Here is an 18,660-nt window from a genome sequence, read left to right as displayed (position 1 = left end):
AGGCTTCAACTCCAGGTCAGACTGCCTCTGCTTTTTCCACTGTGAGAAGATGCCCAGGGGTGTAGGAGGCTGGACAGGATTAGGGTGAGGCTCTCGCTCTCAGGCTCCAGTAAGTACGGGGCTGCCCCTGAGCGGGAGGGCCTCCTTACCTGTTGGGCATGAGATGCCTGGCTCGTCCCAGCTCAGTCCTTGCCCCAGTAGGAGGAGCAGTGGAAAGACAGCAGGAGTTGAGGTAGGTCAAGATCAGATGCTAGAGAGCTATGAGGATCTGGTTAAGGGGTTTAGATTTTATTTCATAAGCAGTGGGGAGCCACTGAGGTTTATGAAGCACAGGAGTGATTGGATCTGAGCACTTGACTGTGTGCAGTGTGGAAACTAGTGAGGAAGGTCTCAGAGTTGCTGGGGGGTGGTTGTTAATCAGTATAGCCGCTTCCATTAAGAACCTGCAGTACTTGGTGCTGGGATACTGGGCAGAGGGAAAGTCTTGTAAGCTGGAGAATTGTGAGGTTCCTCCTAGAAATGGGCACACCCATCGGAAGAGCTGACGGGGGTCTAGTGGGAGAGAAGGCAGGATTCATCACGCTGCACTTGGAGCGATGGGCGGGGGCAGCCTGGTAGAGGGTTGACACTCCAAGGCTGACAGAGAAAAGTAGTTTTGGAGTCCTGGATGTATGCCAAGAGACAAAAGTCTGGGCTGTCTGCTTTGATTGTCCTTTGGGGTTCTTACCAGGCTCACTCATGCCTGGTACATGTCCTTAGCCATGTTTCTAGAAGCCTGGCTGAACCTTGTTGGTCTGGTTGTCTTACCTGCCCTCCTTTCTCTTCAGCCTGCCCCCGGACCAGACCCTTCCTCGCCACGGTCCCAGCCAGTCCCTGTCCTTCCCAGAAAACTACCAGACTCTTCCCAGGAGCACCCGGCACCCCTCGGGGAGCTCCTCGCCTCCTCCCCGCAACCTGCCAAGTGACTACAAGTACGCACAGGATCGAGCCAGCCACCTGAAAATGTCAAGTGAGGAGCGCCGGGCACACCGGGATGGCACCGTGTGGCAGCTCTACGAGTGGCAGCAGCGCCAGCAGTTCCGGCATGGCAGCCCCACGGCGCCCATCTCTGCGGGCTCCCCAGAGTTCACCGACCAGGGCCGGAGCAGGAGCATGCTGGAGGTGCCCCGCTCCATCTCGGTGCCTCCGTCTCCCTCGGACATCCCACCCCCGGGACCCCCAAGGGTCTTCCCACCCCGGCGGCCACACACGCCAGCGGAGAGGGTCACTGTGAAGCCACCAGACCAGAGGAGGAGTGTGGACATCTCGCTGGGTGGTTCTCCCAGGAAGGCATGGGGCCATACCACCAAGGTGAGACTCCAGAGTCCTTCCCTGCTGCTGGGGTCCAACATTAGGGCACTGGGAGCCTCACGTGGTTTGAACACAAATTTGAGCAATTTGCTGTAATTGGTAACACTTAGGCAGTACTTTTAGGTGTCACGTGCAGTGCTAAAGGCTTTACTCTAATTTTTGCAACAGCCCTAAGAAGTAGGTGCTGTTATTTTGCCCATGTCAAAGATGAGAACTCTCATGGCATTAAGAAATGAGTAACTTACATGGGGCCACACATCTAGAAGTCTGCTTCCTTGCAGCTTGGATGGCAGGAAAAGCTGCCAGTGTTCCATTAGTTTAATTATGTATTATAACCCAACTTAAGTTTTAACTTGTCAAGGAGCTTTCATAGTTTGTCATTGCTATAACCTGGTGAGAAAGGGGTATATCCCCATTTTACAGAGGTGAAGCACCTGAGCTAGGCTGCCCTGGCAGTGAGTGGAAGAGGTTCTGGCCCCAGCTCGGCCCCCTTGCCCGGCCCTCAGTGTGACTTCTTGTCTCCCCACCTGCAGAATTCCTCTCACGTGGACCGACGCTCCATGCCTTCCATGGGTTACATGACCCACACTGTTAGTGCTCCCAGTTTACACGGAAAATCGGTAAGTGGGGCTTCATCTTTTCCAGGTAAATGATATAGTACAGCCTGCAAAGGGCTAATCTCATCTGTTTTTCCCCCCTGAGCCAATCACATGTGGTCTGAAGGGCAGTTAGCAACTGCCATTTTAGAGATGAGGAAGTTGAGGCTCAGAGAAATCGAATGACTTGCTCAGTGTCACCCAGCCAGCACTGGGTCCTTCCCAGATCCAGCAGAGAGCTTGGGGGGAAGTGAGAGAATGTGGGCTTTTCCTCTCTTTCAGGCAGTGTTTTCCAGCGACTTGCTTTTCTCTCGTTAGCTCCTCTCCTGGTCTTTGCTTTGATTAGTTAACTGCCTTCAAAGTGTGAATCTGGGTGAGGGTGCACTGTTGGCTGCTGTTTTCTGAAAAAAGTACTTCCTACAGCCCCTTTCCTACCAGTGCCTTTATTTGTCCTAATGAGAGAATTAATGCAGTAATTACCTAACGGTGTGACATCAGTGCTGTCCCGACACGGGGCGAAGAGTAATTATAGCGTTCTCCTGCGGTGGCTAATTTCCTCGTGATGTGTCTGCACACCTGCAGCTGGAGGAGCTCTCGCTGCTTGTCACCCGGTTACGGCGGCACCAGGCCAAGTTGGCCAGTGTGCGAAATTTCGCCGTGGGCCAGTTACTGCAGCACCAGCTGACCTTTCCCACCTGCCAGGTCAGCGCCGGCGGGCTCTCTCGGGGCCGGGGCCACCCCGGGGCGAGGGAGTGATGTGCTGGCCCGCGTTTCCTCGTGCCCACGCTCTAGTCTGTACTTGCTGTCTGGCTCTCTCCCTCGTTGCCCGCCTGTTTGCTTCTGGATGCTACTGCCGGACACTGTGCCGCGGTGGTGGGGCCCCTGCCCGGGCTCGGGGGAGGAGGCTGCATGTGGTGTGAGGGCCATCAACGGTGGCTTCTCTGGCTGTGAGTAGTGACTGGCAGGCTGGTGTGTGGTCATGTCCAAGGGGCTGTGCTGGCTGTCGTCCTTGTTGCCATCTTGGGCACTCCTGGGATGCCAAAAGGTGTGTGTCAGCCTGGAGGGAGAAGACAGAGCAGCCTCTCATCCCTTTTCCCGGTGAACCTCACAGTAACCTGGGAGAGGTTAGGTAGGACAAGAATTATTAGCACACAGCAGATAGTGGATCAAGAAGGGGAAGTGACTTGCCTGGGATCCCTCAGTTACATTCAAAGCCCAGGGCGCGCCTGTCACAGTGTTCTAAACTTTCCAGGACATGGGGCTTTGCAGGCAGGCTCCTGGGGAGTGTCCCAGGCAGTCGCGCTCCAGCATCTGGAGCAGCTGAAAGAGGGTGCCGGTCCAGATGAGGCTGATCCCTCTGAACTACATAGACATCAGAAGTAGACAGATGAGGGTAACGGGATTGTCACCTTCCTTACTTGTCCTGTTTTAGCTAGACCTGAGGGACTCAGGAAATTTATTTGGAAAGATGAATGTAAGGGAACACTTATAAAAACCCCAAGTTGTGAATTTGGGTGGTTTTAAAATAACATTTATTTAATAATTTATTAATAACTTAATAATTTAATAGCAGCACTCTGTCCTTACTGCTGTGGAAAGTGTATAGGGACTGGGCTGATTAAGGAACTAGGGGTGGGTAAGGGGACAGTTTAGGGACAGAAATAAGATCTTACAAGCCACTAGTGTCCCTGGCAATGGTCTGTCAGGCCTTCTCATGCTTAAAAGCACTGCCTGAATGTCTCACATTGTTTATTTGTGTGTTTGTTTTACATCAGAGCTATAAATGGACCACCTTCCCAGCCATGCTCACCTCAGCTTGCTGGGAGGCTTCTTGGTCTGCTGAGAAAGTGGTGCCTGGGCTGCTTTTCTTAAGTGTTCAAACCCCCCGCCTTACAGTTAGCTTCCGTGATCAATTCCATGGGAAGCACAAGTTCTAGGAGAGCAGTTTTTTCTCACTTTTCCTAGTAATTATTCTGAAGAACTCGACAGACTGTCAGAGATGATATGAGCTGGTAGGTCTGACACTGGACCTTCCTTAGCTAGCTGCTGATGTGGCCACACCGGCTCCATGCTGAGCAAGGAAGCCAAAACTTCCAGGAAACCCCCAGTGGCTGCTAGTGCTTATTGTTCTGAAACCTGAGGTCACAAGGGGATCTCCCTGGGCCACCGTGGTCATCTCCCTGCCTCTTCCAGGCATTTATCCATACCAGTCATGGGGTCATTGCTTCTTGCATGTGAATAACCCAGTGCTAAGGTTTGGTGACAAAATTTGGAGTACTGGTCATCAGTGGGACCCTAGCTCAGCTGTAGCATGTCCTCTTTCAGGTAGACCTCTGTGGTTCTGCCTCAGGAGATCACCTCTGCCTCAGTTGCATTGCTGTCCTAGCCTTCCAGTGGGATGTGTGCTGTCCCCCTCCTTGCCATCAAACTGTCCCCTCAGCTAATGAGAGGACAAGCTAGCTTTCCTCACAGTGGCCTGCAAGACCCACCATGCTAAAAGCGGGCTCCAAGCTGCACCGAGACATTTGTGCTTCCTCTGTGGCCCTGGATGTGTTGGTCTGCTACGGTCCCTGTCCCCGATGCTGTGCAATATAAATGATTCATAAAGCCCTGAGTTATGGAAACCCTTGGTGCTCATCACTGGTTTCTCTGTGCTTCATTTGAAGGCTGATGATACCTACCTCCAGCTGAAGAAAGACCTAGAATACCTGGACCTAAAGGTGAGCAACATCAGGGGGTCTCGCTTCCCTTGGACACTCACCTTTCTGAGAGTGTCAGCTCCATTGTAGCCAAGCCCAAACCAAAGTCAGTGCCTGTCTGATCCAATCTGGGTCCCGAATGGAGACGGCTGCTGTCAGAAGAGTTTGATTTCTCACAGCCTCAGATTCTGGGCTCAGTTTCTTGTAAATTCTGCTGGAAGGTCTCTGTCTTATAGAATGAGGCCACGAGATTCGGATCTCTCCTGTCCTTCGTTAGAACCCACAGGTCTTCCAAATAATAACTGGTTGCTTCTTCCAGCCTCTGGTGGGGTGGGGGTGAATTCGGTTCATAGGGCACCACTGATGTGTGCTTTTGGTCACAAGTAGGTCGGTGGATTGTTCATTGCTGGAGAGAAGGTTCCACATAGAATTATGTGGCTCTGAGGGATGCCGTCATCTCCCATCTCCATTTGGGAGATGATCACTGGTGATAAAGCTCCAGGCTCTAAATCAGACTCCGTGGCACAGAGAGCCCAAGAAAGCATGGAATTGAGAGGCATTCTGCCTGAAAGAGCTGCTATTGTTGCATTCACAGGGCTCTCTGAAAGCTCCCACTGTGAAAAGCACTTCTTATGCCTGAGCCATGAAATAGACTGAAGGCATGTGACCTTTAATTAACTGCGGGTGTGAGATGTGGGTGTGGGGCTGTGGGAGGGCACCCAGGTGACTGCCACAGGGGCAAGCCTCCTCCGGTCCCTGGTGTACCTGGCTTGAGAGATTTTTAACACAGGGATTGTCATCCAGTCTTGTAAAAGTGGGATACGAACATTAAGCACTATGGTAGCAGATGGGGAGTCTCCCCACACTGAGGCCTGTTTAGAAATCAACTAGTTAACTTCTGTATCTAATGAGCACTTGCTGTGTACCAAGCACCGGAGAAGCCTAAGGGAGGTGCAGGAGTAAAATTGAGGCTGTCTGGGTTGGGGAAAGAAAACATCCCCAAATAATAGACTTATTTAGAAAGATCTGGCCCAGTGCTCAGAGCTGAGACAATGAGGATCACTACGGGCTGTAGTGTTGGGAAGGCCTTTGGAGGAGGTGGCATGTGTGTGGAGCCTTGACGAGCCAGAGGGTGTGGGTTGGCTGAGATTAAAGGAAAGGGGATGGAGGGAGCCAAGGAGAGCCAGGGTGAGGGTAGGGGAGGTGGAGGTAGATCATTCACGTTCCAGCATCTGTCCCAGGCTTCAGGAAGGAAGGTGCAGTGAATAAAAGTCTGACTTGGATTTTGGACATGAGCAAACCAGGGCTCTCTCAAAACCAGGGCATTTTCTAGTTTATCTAGTGTGAGCGAGAATTCTAAATATCGCAGTAATGCCTCAGGGTACAGAGTGTGGGCTAAATGTGCAGCCCAGCCCATCCTCCTGCACCATGATGGAACAGGGTGGGTCCTTCCACCATGCCCATCATCCCCACCTGACCTGGGGACGCCTCCACCAGCCCCCAGCCTCCATCTCCCATGTGTGCTGCCATATCCCTGATCCCAGGCCTTCCTGACCGCCAGTGTTTCTTCTCGCCCCTGTTCTGGGGCCATGCAGTGGGCACAGAAGGATTTGTAGAGCATCCATGTACCTCAGCCTGTGGCAGAGGCTTAGCCCAGCACCAGCACAGGTGCACGTTGCAGGAGGAACTTAATAAAGTGCCTGAGCCAGAAGAGTGTGACTATCTGTCTTCTGACTCCTATTTGTATGGGAGAGCTGAAACTCACAGTTGTCCTGGAGGAAAGATCCCGCTCAGGTTTATTTCAAGATAAAGTGAATTTAGAGAGAAACTGAGGCACAGAATAGTAGAGCATAGCCAGAGGTTCCTGTGTGTCCTGACTTGGAACAGAAGCTTAATAACAATAGAGAGTATAATGCATGCTGGCCACTGTGTTTTACTCCTATGAAGTTTGCGAGGCCTGCAGCAGCCCTGGGAGGGAGATGGTGGTGGCATCGTTTTATTGTAGACTGAAGCTCTGAGAGATGAGTGACTTTCTCAAAGCCATATGTAGTTACTGGGAGTCAGTATTTGGGTGTTGCTCTGACCGAAGCTCCTGCTCTTAATCACCTTGCCTCCCAGATGCTCTTAAAATGCTGCTTCTGCTACCATGGGCCCAGAGGAATTAAGTTTTTTATGAACTGAGCTGGGGTCATTATGCCAGGAAATGTGTTTGATGTGATGGAAACCAGGTGTACCCTTGGGGTGTTTCATTTGCTAGGAGCTGTATGTGCCCGGAACGTTAGTAATTGGAAGTTGTCACTGTCATGAAAAACAGCTATGTTGATACCAGACTTTCCCTGGTCTTGTGGCTGTTGCTCCAGTTGCAGGCTCCTCTCAGAGAACTGGTCTCCCAGATAAATGTACCAGCAGCCCGTGTGGGAAGGGATGCTGAGGCTTGTGCTGCATGTGAGTCATCAGTCTGGCATGGCTGCCAGAAAGGCTGGCACCACCTGGCCTGCCTCCAGGGGGCAGGTGCCCAGATTAGGGAGGCAGTGGGCCTGCTCTGCTCTGACCCCACTAGCTACAGCGTTCCAGATGGGTGTCTCATTTCAGGATCCAGACGAGGGAAGGGCTGGAATCAAAGGAGAGGTGCTGAGGACCTGCAAGAACCATTTGCAGGTGTCTGAAATCCACATCAACCCACTAAGCCAAAAAGGGAATATACATTCCAGGGGCTCAGGCCATGTCACTGTTCTGCTTTCCTTAGTGTGCAGGCTGCCTCCACATGGCCAGGGAAGGTGGCCACCTGCAAATTCAGGTTCATTTCCTCCCAGTGTAGCCTCCCTGTAGAGTAAGGAGAGGTCCCTACTGGGAAGGCATGCTGGGCAGAAACAAGAAACATAGCATCAGCTAGCACAGCCTCAGTGCAGAATGGTCGAGGTAAGGGCGATTCAGGGAAGACAGAGACAGTTTACAAAGCTCTGAAATATTACCAGGTGCCTTCTGTGGCCCTAACGGGGGATTAGACAAGTGAGGAGTAGCTGCAAGTAGAGAGGTTTCAGACTAGTAGGAGAAATACTTTTCTAAAAGGGCCACCACAGGTCATGGATCATCACTGGGGTGCAGCTGAGGCCAGAGGAGCACTGGGTGGGATTAGTGACTGGGTTAGGAGCACCCCGAGGCCTACTGGCTCTTGAGATTCTATGACATGGTAGAAAAAGGAGCTGATATTGAGCCCAGCTGGGGCCCCTGAGACGAAGACCTCTGTGAACACAATTGAATGGGCCGTGGGCGTGGAGGTAGTGACAGGCACAGTCCCCACTGTCACCAGCTTGTGAGAGGTTCCTCCTGGGTCCTTGTGGGGAGAGTAAGGAGGTAAGCCTCTCTGGAGAAAGACGGTCCCCCCATCTCCACCAGATTGGCCTAGAGTCCCCGTTGTTTCTGCCCAAAGGCCATGGACTTAAGGATCTAGAGCCAACCATTCCCTCCATCAGCAGACACTCAGCTTCCAGAATCAGCTGGTGGTATTTGCTTCCCCCCATGTTTTGGAGATTTTTCTTCCTGAGATGAGCATTCCTGATGCGGTGCCCAGTGATCCCACAAGGGTGTACTCCACTGTCTCAGAAGAACCTCTGTTTAATGTTCTTTTTGGGAACGATTACTTCTCTGGCGTTTTACTTGGTGCCAGATTGGAAAGGACTCCATACTGATTAAGCATCTATTTCTGCCTGGCAGTTAGGGCACCTGGTGTTCTTACCTCACTTAATCCTCTCAGCATCCTCATGCAATAGGAATTATTATCCCCACCTTACCAATTGGGAACCCAAGTCTCAAGGAGGTAATGTCTGTAAGTCGCAAGGCTGGGATTCGAACCCACTGACTAACTCCACACCTGTCTTCTTTCTTCTGTGTACCATGTACTTCACCCACCCTAAAGGTATATCCGCTGAACTATACTTTTTTTTTTAACCCTCACCCGAGGATATTTTTTCCATTGCTTTTCAGAGAGAGTGGAAGTAGGGGGGTAGAGAGAGAGAAACATCAATGTGAGAGAGACATATTGATTGGTTGCCTCCTGCTCACACGCCAACCAGAGCCAGGGATTGAGCCTGCAACCGAGGTATGTGCCCTTGGCCAGAATCCAACCCTTCAGTCCCCGGGCGACGCTCTAACCACTGAGCCAAACTGGCTAGGGCTGAACTTGCATCGAAGTTCTGCTCTTTAGGACCCTATACCCTGGCTAGGTCCTAGGAGAGGGTGTGGGGGTCTGCTGTTGCTGACAGCTTCAACTGTTTCTATGCAGCTATGAAGCACAGCTGGGATGGGAGGCGGAGGGCAGGGTGTCTGCATACTGCTCAGGTGAGGCCTTTGTAGGTAGAGTAGGTTGCAGTCAACTTCAGAGAGGCTCTTGTCCCTGGTGAGGGACATGTCACCAGTGGCTCCAGATGTCTGGCCTCCAGACCCTTCCTGACTGTTGGAGCCCGAGATTAGGGCTTCTCTGTTTGGGGTCTGTTTCCAAAGTCAGCATCTGGAGCAAAGTTTCTCAAGTTGTGCTCTGGGACACCCTCTGCTTCAGGACCACTGGGGGCTTGGTAAATCATTGCAGGTCTGGGGGGTTCCACTGAATTAGAATCAACTACATTGGAGTCTCTTAGAGTGGGACTCAGGCATCAGTATTTATTAAGGTTCCTGGGTGATTACAGGGCTCAAGCCAGGGTTGAGGTCCAGTGTCTTAGCGGGCGAGGACAGTCTTCCCTCAAAGCGGCTGCAAGCATCGGGATCGTGGGTGAGACATAATTATTTGGATACAGCACAGGCGTGGAGGCGGGGGTCCGCAGGACTGATGAGGGAGCCTCGCTGAAGTAACGTATGTGACGAGGGAGGGCGGTGGGGAAAGCAGAGTTGCCTCTTGCCTTCCATGGCAGACCCAGCATGAAGTGGGACTGAACTGGGCCCGCTCATGTAACTAGCCTGTGCAGAGACCCTTCAGGCAGGGTGGATTATCCCCCGTTTTACAGACAAGGGAACTGGACTCCAGAAAGGTCCGAGAGCTGGGAAGCCGCGCAGGAGGGCTGAGTCCCTGTCACTGACTCACACAGCAGCATCCTCCCTAAGGTTCCCCTTGCCTGTTCTCCAAATTCTGGCTCCTTCAAGTGCTGTTCAGTGTGTCACCTGTTACATTTTGTTGTATTTACCTTTCTGTTTGGAACAGATAAAAAATAATGAACCTTTGATCAACGTGCTTTACAAAGTGCTGAAGAAGTCAGCACGGGGCTGTCGGCCCAGGAGAAGCGTAAGATGATCCGATCTGTGTCTCCAGGCGGGGCCATTCCATTGCTTCTGGCTCAGTGCCGATTCCATCACTTGCTTAACCAGGGGCTCTCCTGACTGCCCCCCGGCTTCCTGCAAGTCATTTCGGTTTCTTTTCTACTGAAGCTCCCGTCAGCGTTTTGGCTGCTGCACCAGGCTGAGCTTCTCATCCCTGCTGTCCTGTGACTCCATCTTTTGTGCTGCCGTAGGGGTGGGGGTGAGGGTGAGGGTGGGGGGCTTGCCCAGCTTGCTACCAGCTTGTGTCATGTTCCCATTGTTGCTCATCTGCCTCCATGGTGAGGCCCCACCTAGACAGAGACCAGCATGGCCTGGGTAGTTGAGCATGAGTTCCTTGGTCACCTTGGAGGAGCTGGGGTGTCCTCAGATTCCACCGTGGACCTGGGATTAAGGTCGCTCTTTTTCAGGGCAGGGTGTTGGTGTCTGGAGCTGGACTAGAACAAAACGAGGCCTGCCACCTGCCCTTTGACTGATGCAGAAGTACTGCCTGAAACACGGCCAGCTTTTGTCGCATTCCAAGGGAGACTGCAGGGTGGGGAGCAGGTGCCATGTCCAGTCATCCTGAGCCCTGAGAAGAGGTGTCAGGGATGTGGTGGAGGGAGTATGATGTCTGGGTGGCCTCCAGTGCCTTTCTGATGCAGACACTCTTTCAGATGGACAAGTGCCCACTCACTTCCACTTTTTCCGGTGACAGTGATGCTGGGGACCCATAGTTGATGTTTTCAGTTAATTTAAACATTACTAACACAAAGCATGATTTTAAGAGGAAAGTTAGATGTAATACATTACTTGTGGATGTGTCTTAGTAGCCTGGCTCTCTGGAACAGAGCTAAATTCAGAAGTTTAAAGGGCCTCCGGGGCTGTGTAAACATGATCACAAAGCCCCGCTCTAAAGCCTGTGGTCTTTATCCATAGGAGGGGGTCTCGGGCCCTGAGCACAGGCAGCTCCCCTTGTTTTGTTACATTCACAGACTCACTAAGCAAACGTTTCCCGAATGTCCTCAGCATGATGGGCCCTGGCTGGGCTTTGAGGATACAGAGAAAATAGGTCACAGTTAGTGTCACCCTAATTAGGTTAGTATCTAGTGAGGGGAGACAGAGCATTTCATCTGATGTACTAAGGCCCTCAGTTGTGGGAGACACTAGGTGTGGGAGCATCTCCCTTGAAGGGCACCAAACCCAGCTAGAGGGAGGGAGATGGGAAAAGCAGCAAGTATTTCACCTGTGTGGGGTTTCTAATCCTAAGAGACTCAGTCTGAGTTTGAATTCCTAACTCGTAGCACCTTAATTAAGAGCAGCACATTAAAAGGAGACAAGAAAAAGTTACTTCTCTGAAAAGGAGTGCTAATATCCTGAGAGAGAAAGGAAATGTTATGTGTCAATCTAAAATAGAAATGAAAGCACAGAAATTTGGGAGCATTTAATCAAGGGGCAAATAGCCCTAAACACAAGCTTCAAAGAAATTCTATATTACTGATTTTTTATAATGACTGATTCATCCCCCCCAAAAAAGGCTGAATATATATTTATCATTCTGTGAAGGCAGTGAAGGGCATACTTTTAGTAAGCTTTCTACCAAAAAATAGAAAAGATTCGGCTTTCTCAAAATGCTCTTTTTGTGTAGAATTCCTGGTGGTGCTGGATAAACAAGGCATTGCTCAATTAGATTCTCTGCCTTGCTATTTGAATATTGAAAAGATATCATCTGTAAAAAGCTTCAGCAAAATGCGGGGAAGAGTTTTGCTGGGAGGAAAAGTCCCCAAAGCATATCTCACTTTGAAAATGATTTCTTCCTGGGAAACCAGCCGAGTGTCAGCCCCTTGGAGGGTAGACCAGCTCGGTGCCCTCTGTATTGATGAAGGTTTCTGGCTCAGAGAAGATTCCTACACTCACCTGCTGGGTTCCCCTGAATTTAAAGGCCCAAGTTCTGCCTGGGAAGTTCAGCTGTGTGTGGTTTACCAGGATTAGTTCCACTGCCTCCCTCTTTCCTTCTGCCCTTACAGAGGCCAGCATTCCTCCTGTTTGTTTGTGTATTGTTGCTGTAGTCAGTATGTTCTGTGACTGTGTGTATACGTATATGTACACATGATCCGTCACTTTGAAGAGCAGAATTTGGCTGGAGATCCATTTTTCCAGGAATTCTATAGCACTGACGTACAAGTATTTCCCTTTGACCTACTTGCAATGCAGTGAGCCTTTGCTGAGCACCTTTCAGTGTGCCAGGCCTTATGCTTGGGGCTGACTTTACCAAGATAAATAAGTCAGTGTTCCCTGCCCTCTACTGTGTGACCAAAGGGAGCATGGGAATGGGGTAGGGCGCAGTCTGCAGCCAGACTCAGTCCTCAGGCCAAGGCATGGATGGAGAAGGCATTCTCCTTTGACCTTGACCTTTGCTGCTGATGATTGTCAGGGAGAGGGAGCATAGAACGGTTGGGCATATGGGGGCGGGGCTTGAGTTCTGAGGGAAATGCTTGCCAATATATTTCTGCTTCTGAGTCACACTCATAAACTTACTTGACCTCCCAGATGGAGTAGGGAGAAAGCGAGGGCCATCTCTCCAGCAGCTGTCTGTCCATCCACACTGGGACGCTCTGCATAGTGCACACCACCACCTGTCTTGGCCATGGCTAGCTATACCCTGTGTCCCTGGTCAGATCTGCAAAATGGAGTTCAGCAAGACAGCTCCCCAAGCAGGGCACATTCAACCTGGCTGTTCCTGCCCATGGCTTGGCCATGGGGGTGGCCTCCCCTCCCCTGCGCAGCTTTTGGCAAGAAGGAGATTTGGGGGAAATGAAAACATGGGCTAAAGAGTTGGGGTTTAGCTTCGTAGGGGTCAGTTAGAGATGGGCAACATGTTGTCCACATTGGGTCAAGGGAGAGATGGGAACTGTGAAATTCCACCTACCCATAAGTTTGGGTGATTTTTGTCTACTGCTTTGTGGTTTCTTTTCTTGAGAGGACAGGGTAACTTGTAACTTATACAAGTACCGCCCAACCTCAGTTATTCCGGGATCAGTTGAAAACCCCAACCAGGAATTATCCAGCTTCCTTCTTCCCTTGGCCAGATTCTCTTCCCAGATAGAGTGAGGAAGGCTGACATCACTCATGGGGCCGTGGACAGCTCAGACACTTCCTTAAACTATGGCTTGACTATGTCCAAGGGATTTGCTTGGCCCTCCTGGTCCACTCACCCCACTGCCCTGGGCAGGGTTCATGGACCTTTGTCACTTGTTTTGACCCCAGGTTCAGTAGCAAAACTCACTCTTATCAGTGACAAATCTTCTAAGATTCATACTGATTTTGAGCAAATATAAGCTGCTACAGTTAATGATGCTGTAACTTGAACTCATCTGCATTTCCTTTAATTTGAGAAATTTACAAGTGCTACTAGAATCCTGAAAAGGTTTCAGTTTTTTCCTAAAATGAAATAGGCATAACAATAAAGCAGGTATTGCCTGCGTTTTTGCCCCTCCTGTGCCGTGACCCTCCTGGCCACTGCCAAGACTTCCATACCCATCCATCGTGGGGCTAACTTTCTTTCCTGAGTTTTGATCCCAAACTTTGTGGTTAAATCTCCTTTAACCTGTTCACCTTGCAGATGACAGGCCGGGACCTCCTCAAGGACCGGAGCCTGAGGCCGGTGAAGATTGCCGAGAGTGACATTGACGTGAGTGAACAGAGTGACAGCTGACCCCTCGGCTGCCTGCTGTCCCCAGACCCGGAGTGGGCAGCTTCAGGAGGGTTTGGATGGTTCTATATCCAGAGGCTTTCTGATTACAGTCCAAGGCTGTGCCCTTTCCTCCTCATCCCAGGCCCTCTCCAACCTGTTCTTGCTCACAGGTCAAACTGAGCATCTTCTGTGAACAAGACAGGATCCTCCAGGACTTGGAAGACAAGATACGAGCCCTCAAGGAGAACAAAGTATGTATCAGTTGTGGATATTCTTAGATTGGGTGGAGTAGGGGGTTGGTCTTTTCTCAGTTAGACTGGATGGTGTCGACCAACAGGTGTTAGTTTATCCAGAACAATGTCTTTAGGTTTAAAGGGTGTTTCTTGGGGTATTGGGGGTGGTTCTTTCTGAACCTGTACCACTGCCCTCCTCCTCCTACCCCTCTAATTCTGCTCTTGCCCACCTCTCCCTGGAGCCTGGAGAGGTGAGCCTGGGAGAGGAGGGCTCCACTGCCTTGTATGTGATACCCCCGGGCCCCTAGGATGTGCAAGTCTGGGGGAGAGGGCAGGAATGGGGCGGAGTTAGCGGGCACCAATATTTGGTCTCCTAGACACTCAATGTGAATTTTTTTCTTTATTGCCTTTTAACAAGGTGTTATATTTGTGATGTTGAAGGTTTATAACATGCCCTTTGTCCCAAGAGCTTAAAGAGTTTTCCATAGACTGATTTATTCTCATCATTTATCCCATAAGGAATTGGTAGCCTTGTGCCCATTTTGTAGATGAGGAAACCAAGGCACAGAGCTTCTCAGTTACTTGCCCCAGGCCATCCAATGGGCAGAGTCAGAGCTGGACTCAGAGACCCTGACTCTCAGGACCCAGTAGACACTGGCCCTTCAGTTATGGTTAGATCTGGCAGCTTTGTTTCGTTCCTGGCACGGTGTGGGAGGCCTCCACGGACTACCCTCTTATCTTCTTGCTCTTTGACTCTTGCCCGGTGTAGGACCAGCTGGAGTCCGTGCTGGAGGTGTTGCACAGACAGATGGATCAGTACCGAGACCAGCCCCAGCACCTGGAGAAGATTGCCTACCAGCAGAGGTTGCTGCAAGAGGACCTGGTCCACATCCGGGCGGAGCTCTCCAGAGAGTCCACTGTGCGTAGAGACACTTCCCCCTCAGGGTGGGCTGGGCAGGGGGCTGCATTTCTCATCCCCCCAGTTATAACTGAATTGGTGGCCAGGGGCAAGAGTCTTGGGGTATCTGGCCTCCTGGCAGTAGCTTCCCTTATCCAGGGGGTAACATGTTCAGGGGTGCCTTAGGGTCCTTTCCATCAGCGACTCCTGTATGGCTATAGTGACACCTGAGGGACCAGATTTCTCAGAGCAGCCTGTAAGGCTTTTCCCTGATCTGTGTGCAGTTAATTCTAAGATGTCAGACTTTCCACTTTATCTGTTCATCTGATGTGGTGCAGGCCCTTCTGCCAGGGCTGAGAACCAAAGTGTCTCCAAGGGAGAAGAATGGACAGTGCAGATGGCCAGGGTCAGAGCATGAATGAGAAGACAACCCATGTCTCTCCCTCACCAGGCCTGCCCAAGACCTGTTGGGCTCCCCTTGTCTCTCCCCGAGGCTAGATCAGTTGTGGCCAGGAGCACAGGTGCTCATGGAGCTTCTGAGGGGAGAGGAGAGGGATAGCTAAGAATCAGAGCGTTTCCTTGGCCAACAGGAGATGGAAAACGCCTGGAATGAATACCTGAAGCTGGAGAGCGACGTGGAGCAGCTGAAGCAGACCCTGCAGGAGCAGCACAGAAGAGCCTTTTTTTTCCAGGTGACTCAAGGGCTCTTTATCCATTCTGGGCTCTGATTTTTTGTGAGAGCCTTCACCTGTAGGGACTGTGAGCCCCACCCAGGGCCTTCTTTCCTCCACCAGGGCTTAGCCTGCGCACCACCCCAAGCTCTCCCTCGGGGATCCCTTCCCCCAGCCAGGCTGTGATGTGCAGCCTCCCCCCCAGTTCTCATCTCTCTGCTCGTAGACAAGCGCTGGGACGTTTTTGTAAGGGTTTTACATTTGGGGAAAAAAGCCCTGAGAGGAGACAAATGCCAACCTTGAAACCCTTACAGAGATTGAGAGTGATCTGTGTTCCTTGGTTCTTGGCCCATCTTGGTCTCCTAGCTACTCACTCAGACAGCAGTGGGAGCGCTGCCCCCTCCCTTCCTTCCTCTTGATTCCTGAAGATAGATGTTATCCAGCCTTCACCTGAGGAGGTAGTGTGAATCCAGGAGGTGCCTCTGGTCTGCAGGCAGTCATTAGCATTTCTGGAAGGAGGGCTAGGAGATACCCATCGCTGTGGCCCCTGCCTCACTCAGCAAAGGCAGCCTTAGAGCCCTGCTTCCTCTATCCTTAAAAATCAGGCCACCTTTGGACAGTTGCTCTGTCCCCAGAGGTGAGAGGAGAAAGCTCCTGTGTGGTTTTCCTTCCTTCCTGCTGGGTCCTCTAGATGCCCAGTGTTCTTTCACTGTGATGCCCAACCAGGCACCAGCTTCACCCTCAACATCTTAAAAATGGAAAATAACCCGCTTTCTAACCCAGCTTCAGGTCTGTATCTCCTCTTTCAGGGCCCTGACATGAACTCTATTTATTTGAGTTCAGCGAGCATTAACTGGGGCTTCTTGTGTTGAGGCACCGTGCTAGGCCAGTTTTGGTGCTAGGCTTGCTAACTGATAAACTAGTTCTAGCCAAGGCTCCTCACTCATGTGATTTAATGAATATAAGGTGTCCCCCAAAATGTATACACATACATTTTTTGATAGCTCGATTGATGTCTTTCTTTTCAGATTTAACCCAGTGGAATTAATAATTATTCAAAGTGTATATATTTATTTTTGGGACAACCTGTATGTTGACTCTCCCCACGTCAGCCTCACTCCAAAAAGAGAGAGAGATTCAGGACTGGAAGGCTTTTCCCAGGCACTGCTGCCCCCCACTCACCATTCAGTGCTGGTTCCAGAGAGCCTGGTCCAGGGCCCTGTGGGCACTTACCTGTGGCTCAGAGCGTGCTCTGCTTCACAGCACTTGTCTATCTCCTGCTGCTGCTACATTTTCCTATGATTTCCCTCATCCAGGCTGACTAACATTTTCCTACTCTGTTTTGTATCTCCAGCACTTATCATAGTGGCTCAAAAAATACTAGGTGAATATCGACAAAACCCTGCGGACGATTATTTCTGATTACTGGTTTCTTAAACCGCCCCGCGTTGTTATACCTATCTCCCGTTATACCTGTCTTCTTGGACTTCAACGAGCCAGATTCATTTTTGCAATAACTTTTTTTTAGCTCTTTATTCTTTATGTTTCTATGACTATGCAAATAACATGTGAATACATCTCTCTGAAAAGGGCCAAACAATGAGAAGGAAAACCAAAATATAAACAAAAGCTTCTCTTCCCTCCGCCCCCTTTCTGCCCTCGACCGCCACCTTCCCTCTGTGTAATGGGTTCCAGCAGTTTGCAGCGTTGCCTTCCCGACCATTTTCTTTGCATTTCCTAACACGGGCACATACAGAGAATTATATCATTTATTTGGGGGTGGCAGGTTTCTTTAAAGAGGAATCATTCTTACACCTTGAACTCACTTTTTTGTCATAACCTCATGTTGTAGAAATCTTTCTAGGAAAGATACCCCCAAGTCTATGCTGCCCAATACAGTAGCTACTTAAATTTAAACACAAATTAATTAAAGTGAACTAACATTAAAAATATATTCCTCAGTCACACTAGAATCATTGTAGGTGCTCAGTAGCCACATGTGGTTAGTGGTCACTGTGTGGACAGCACAGATGATGGAAGATTTCCATAATCTCAGAAGGATGTACTGGGCAGTGTTGGTCTAAGTCAGTGATTTTCATCTGGTGCGCCACAAGAATTTTTAAAACATGCAGTACCTGACTAGTCAAATGGAAAAATGAATTTAGATTGTGAAATGAAAAAATGACAACAGGCAACACAACAGTAGCTGTCCAGTGTGAATGAATAAAAATTATACCTATTTTTTTTTGGTCAGATGGGCAAAAAATATACTTTTTGGTGTGCTGCAGAATTTTAGTAGTTTATGTGTGCCATGAGATGAAAAAGGTTGAAAAGCACTGGTCTAGGTAAATTAAATTAGTTTTTAACTGCTCCATAGAATTTTATAGTCTGGATAGTCCAGGCTTATCTATCCATTCCTCTTCTGATGGGCATTAAATGTTATTTGCAGTTTCACTTTTATAAAAGGTGCCACAGTGAGCATCTATGTAACTGCCTTTTCAAGCTCACTTATGAGCATTTGTCTAAGACAGGCTCCCAGGAGCGGACTCGGTGGGTTGAAATGAGTGCGTATCTTCAGTGTGGATGGATACTGCCTGATCACCCTCTAAAGGCTGTACTCATTTGCCCTCCCACCCACAGTGAATGAGGGTACTGAACCTGTCTACTCACATCCTTGCCAGCACTTGATGTTATCAGTCCTTTTAGTTTTTGCCAGTCTACCTGCTGAAAAAAGACATCTTGTTTTAATTTGCATTTATTTACTTGCTAGTAGGTTAAACAGCTTTTCATGTGATTATCGGCCATTTGAATTTCTACTGTGCCTTATTTCATGGTGATTTAACATACAGTGGACCCAGGAACCTTTTTCCCCCTCTGCAAAACAAATGGGTACAATGTACAGGTCTTGTCACAGACTCCCTAGTACGTTACTAAAACATGGGCCAGTTTGGAGCCTGGTCCCTGCTGCTTGATTTGCACCTAGCTCGGTGGCACTGCTCATGCTTTCCCTGAATGCCACAATACCTGGGAAACTCACAAAGCCCTTCTTTGAGCAGGCTCTGTGCTGACTTCTTGGGTGTAATTCTAGGCCAGGCAAGCTATGAGAGTCCTGAATAAATCATTAACACTGAGGATATGCTTGCGGTCCCATACACACATTCTCAGTAGTGGGGCCTGGCAACTCACCTTTAGCCAGGTTTGGCTGTGAGAAAATTCATAGCCTTTTCATTACTGAT

The 18,660-nt window shown here is 50.0% G+C and overlaps 1 protein-coding gene across 4 annotated transcripts in view; it reads left to right on the top strand.

Annotated features, from left to right (window-relative positions):
- PLEKHA7 (pleckstrin homology domain containing A7) overlaps nt 1–18,660 on the top strand; it is a 192,577-nt gene that overhangs the window by 153,337 nt on the left and 20,580 nt on the right. For all 4 annotated transcript variants that reach the window (XM_081153006.1, XM_081153004.1, XM_081153005.1 and 1 more), the window contains exons 11-17: nt 828–1,350; nt 1,884–1,970; nt 4,613–4,666; nt 13,551–13,619; nt 13,793–13,873; nt 14,625–14,774; nt 15,344–15,445. In XM_081153006.1, the coding sequence (XP_081009132.1) occupies nt 828–1,350; nt 1,884–1,970; nt 4,613–4,666; nt 13,551–13,619; nt 13,793–13,873; nt 14,625–14,774; nt 15,344–15,445 (1,066 nt within the window). The remainder of the gene's footprint in view (nt 1–827; nt 1,351–1,883; nt 1,971–4,612; nt 4,667–13,550; nt 13,620–13,792; nt 13,874–14,624; nt 14,775–15,343; nt 15,446–18,660) is intronic.

The sequence above is a fragment of the Miniopterus schreibersii genome (assembly GCF_964146895.1).
Source record: "Miniopterus schreibersii genome assembly, chromosome: 12".
Taxonomy (NCBI): domain Eukaryota; kingdom Metazoa; phylum Chordata; class Mammalia; order Chiroptera; family Miniopteridae; genus Miniopterus; species Miniopterus schreibersii.
The sequence above is the reverse complement of the archived record's forward strand: the minus strand, read 5'-3'. Positions and strand labels throughout refer to the sequence as shown.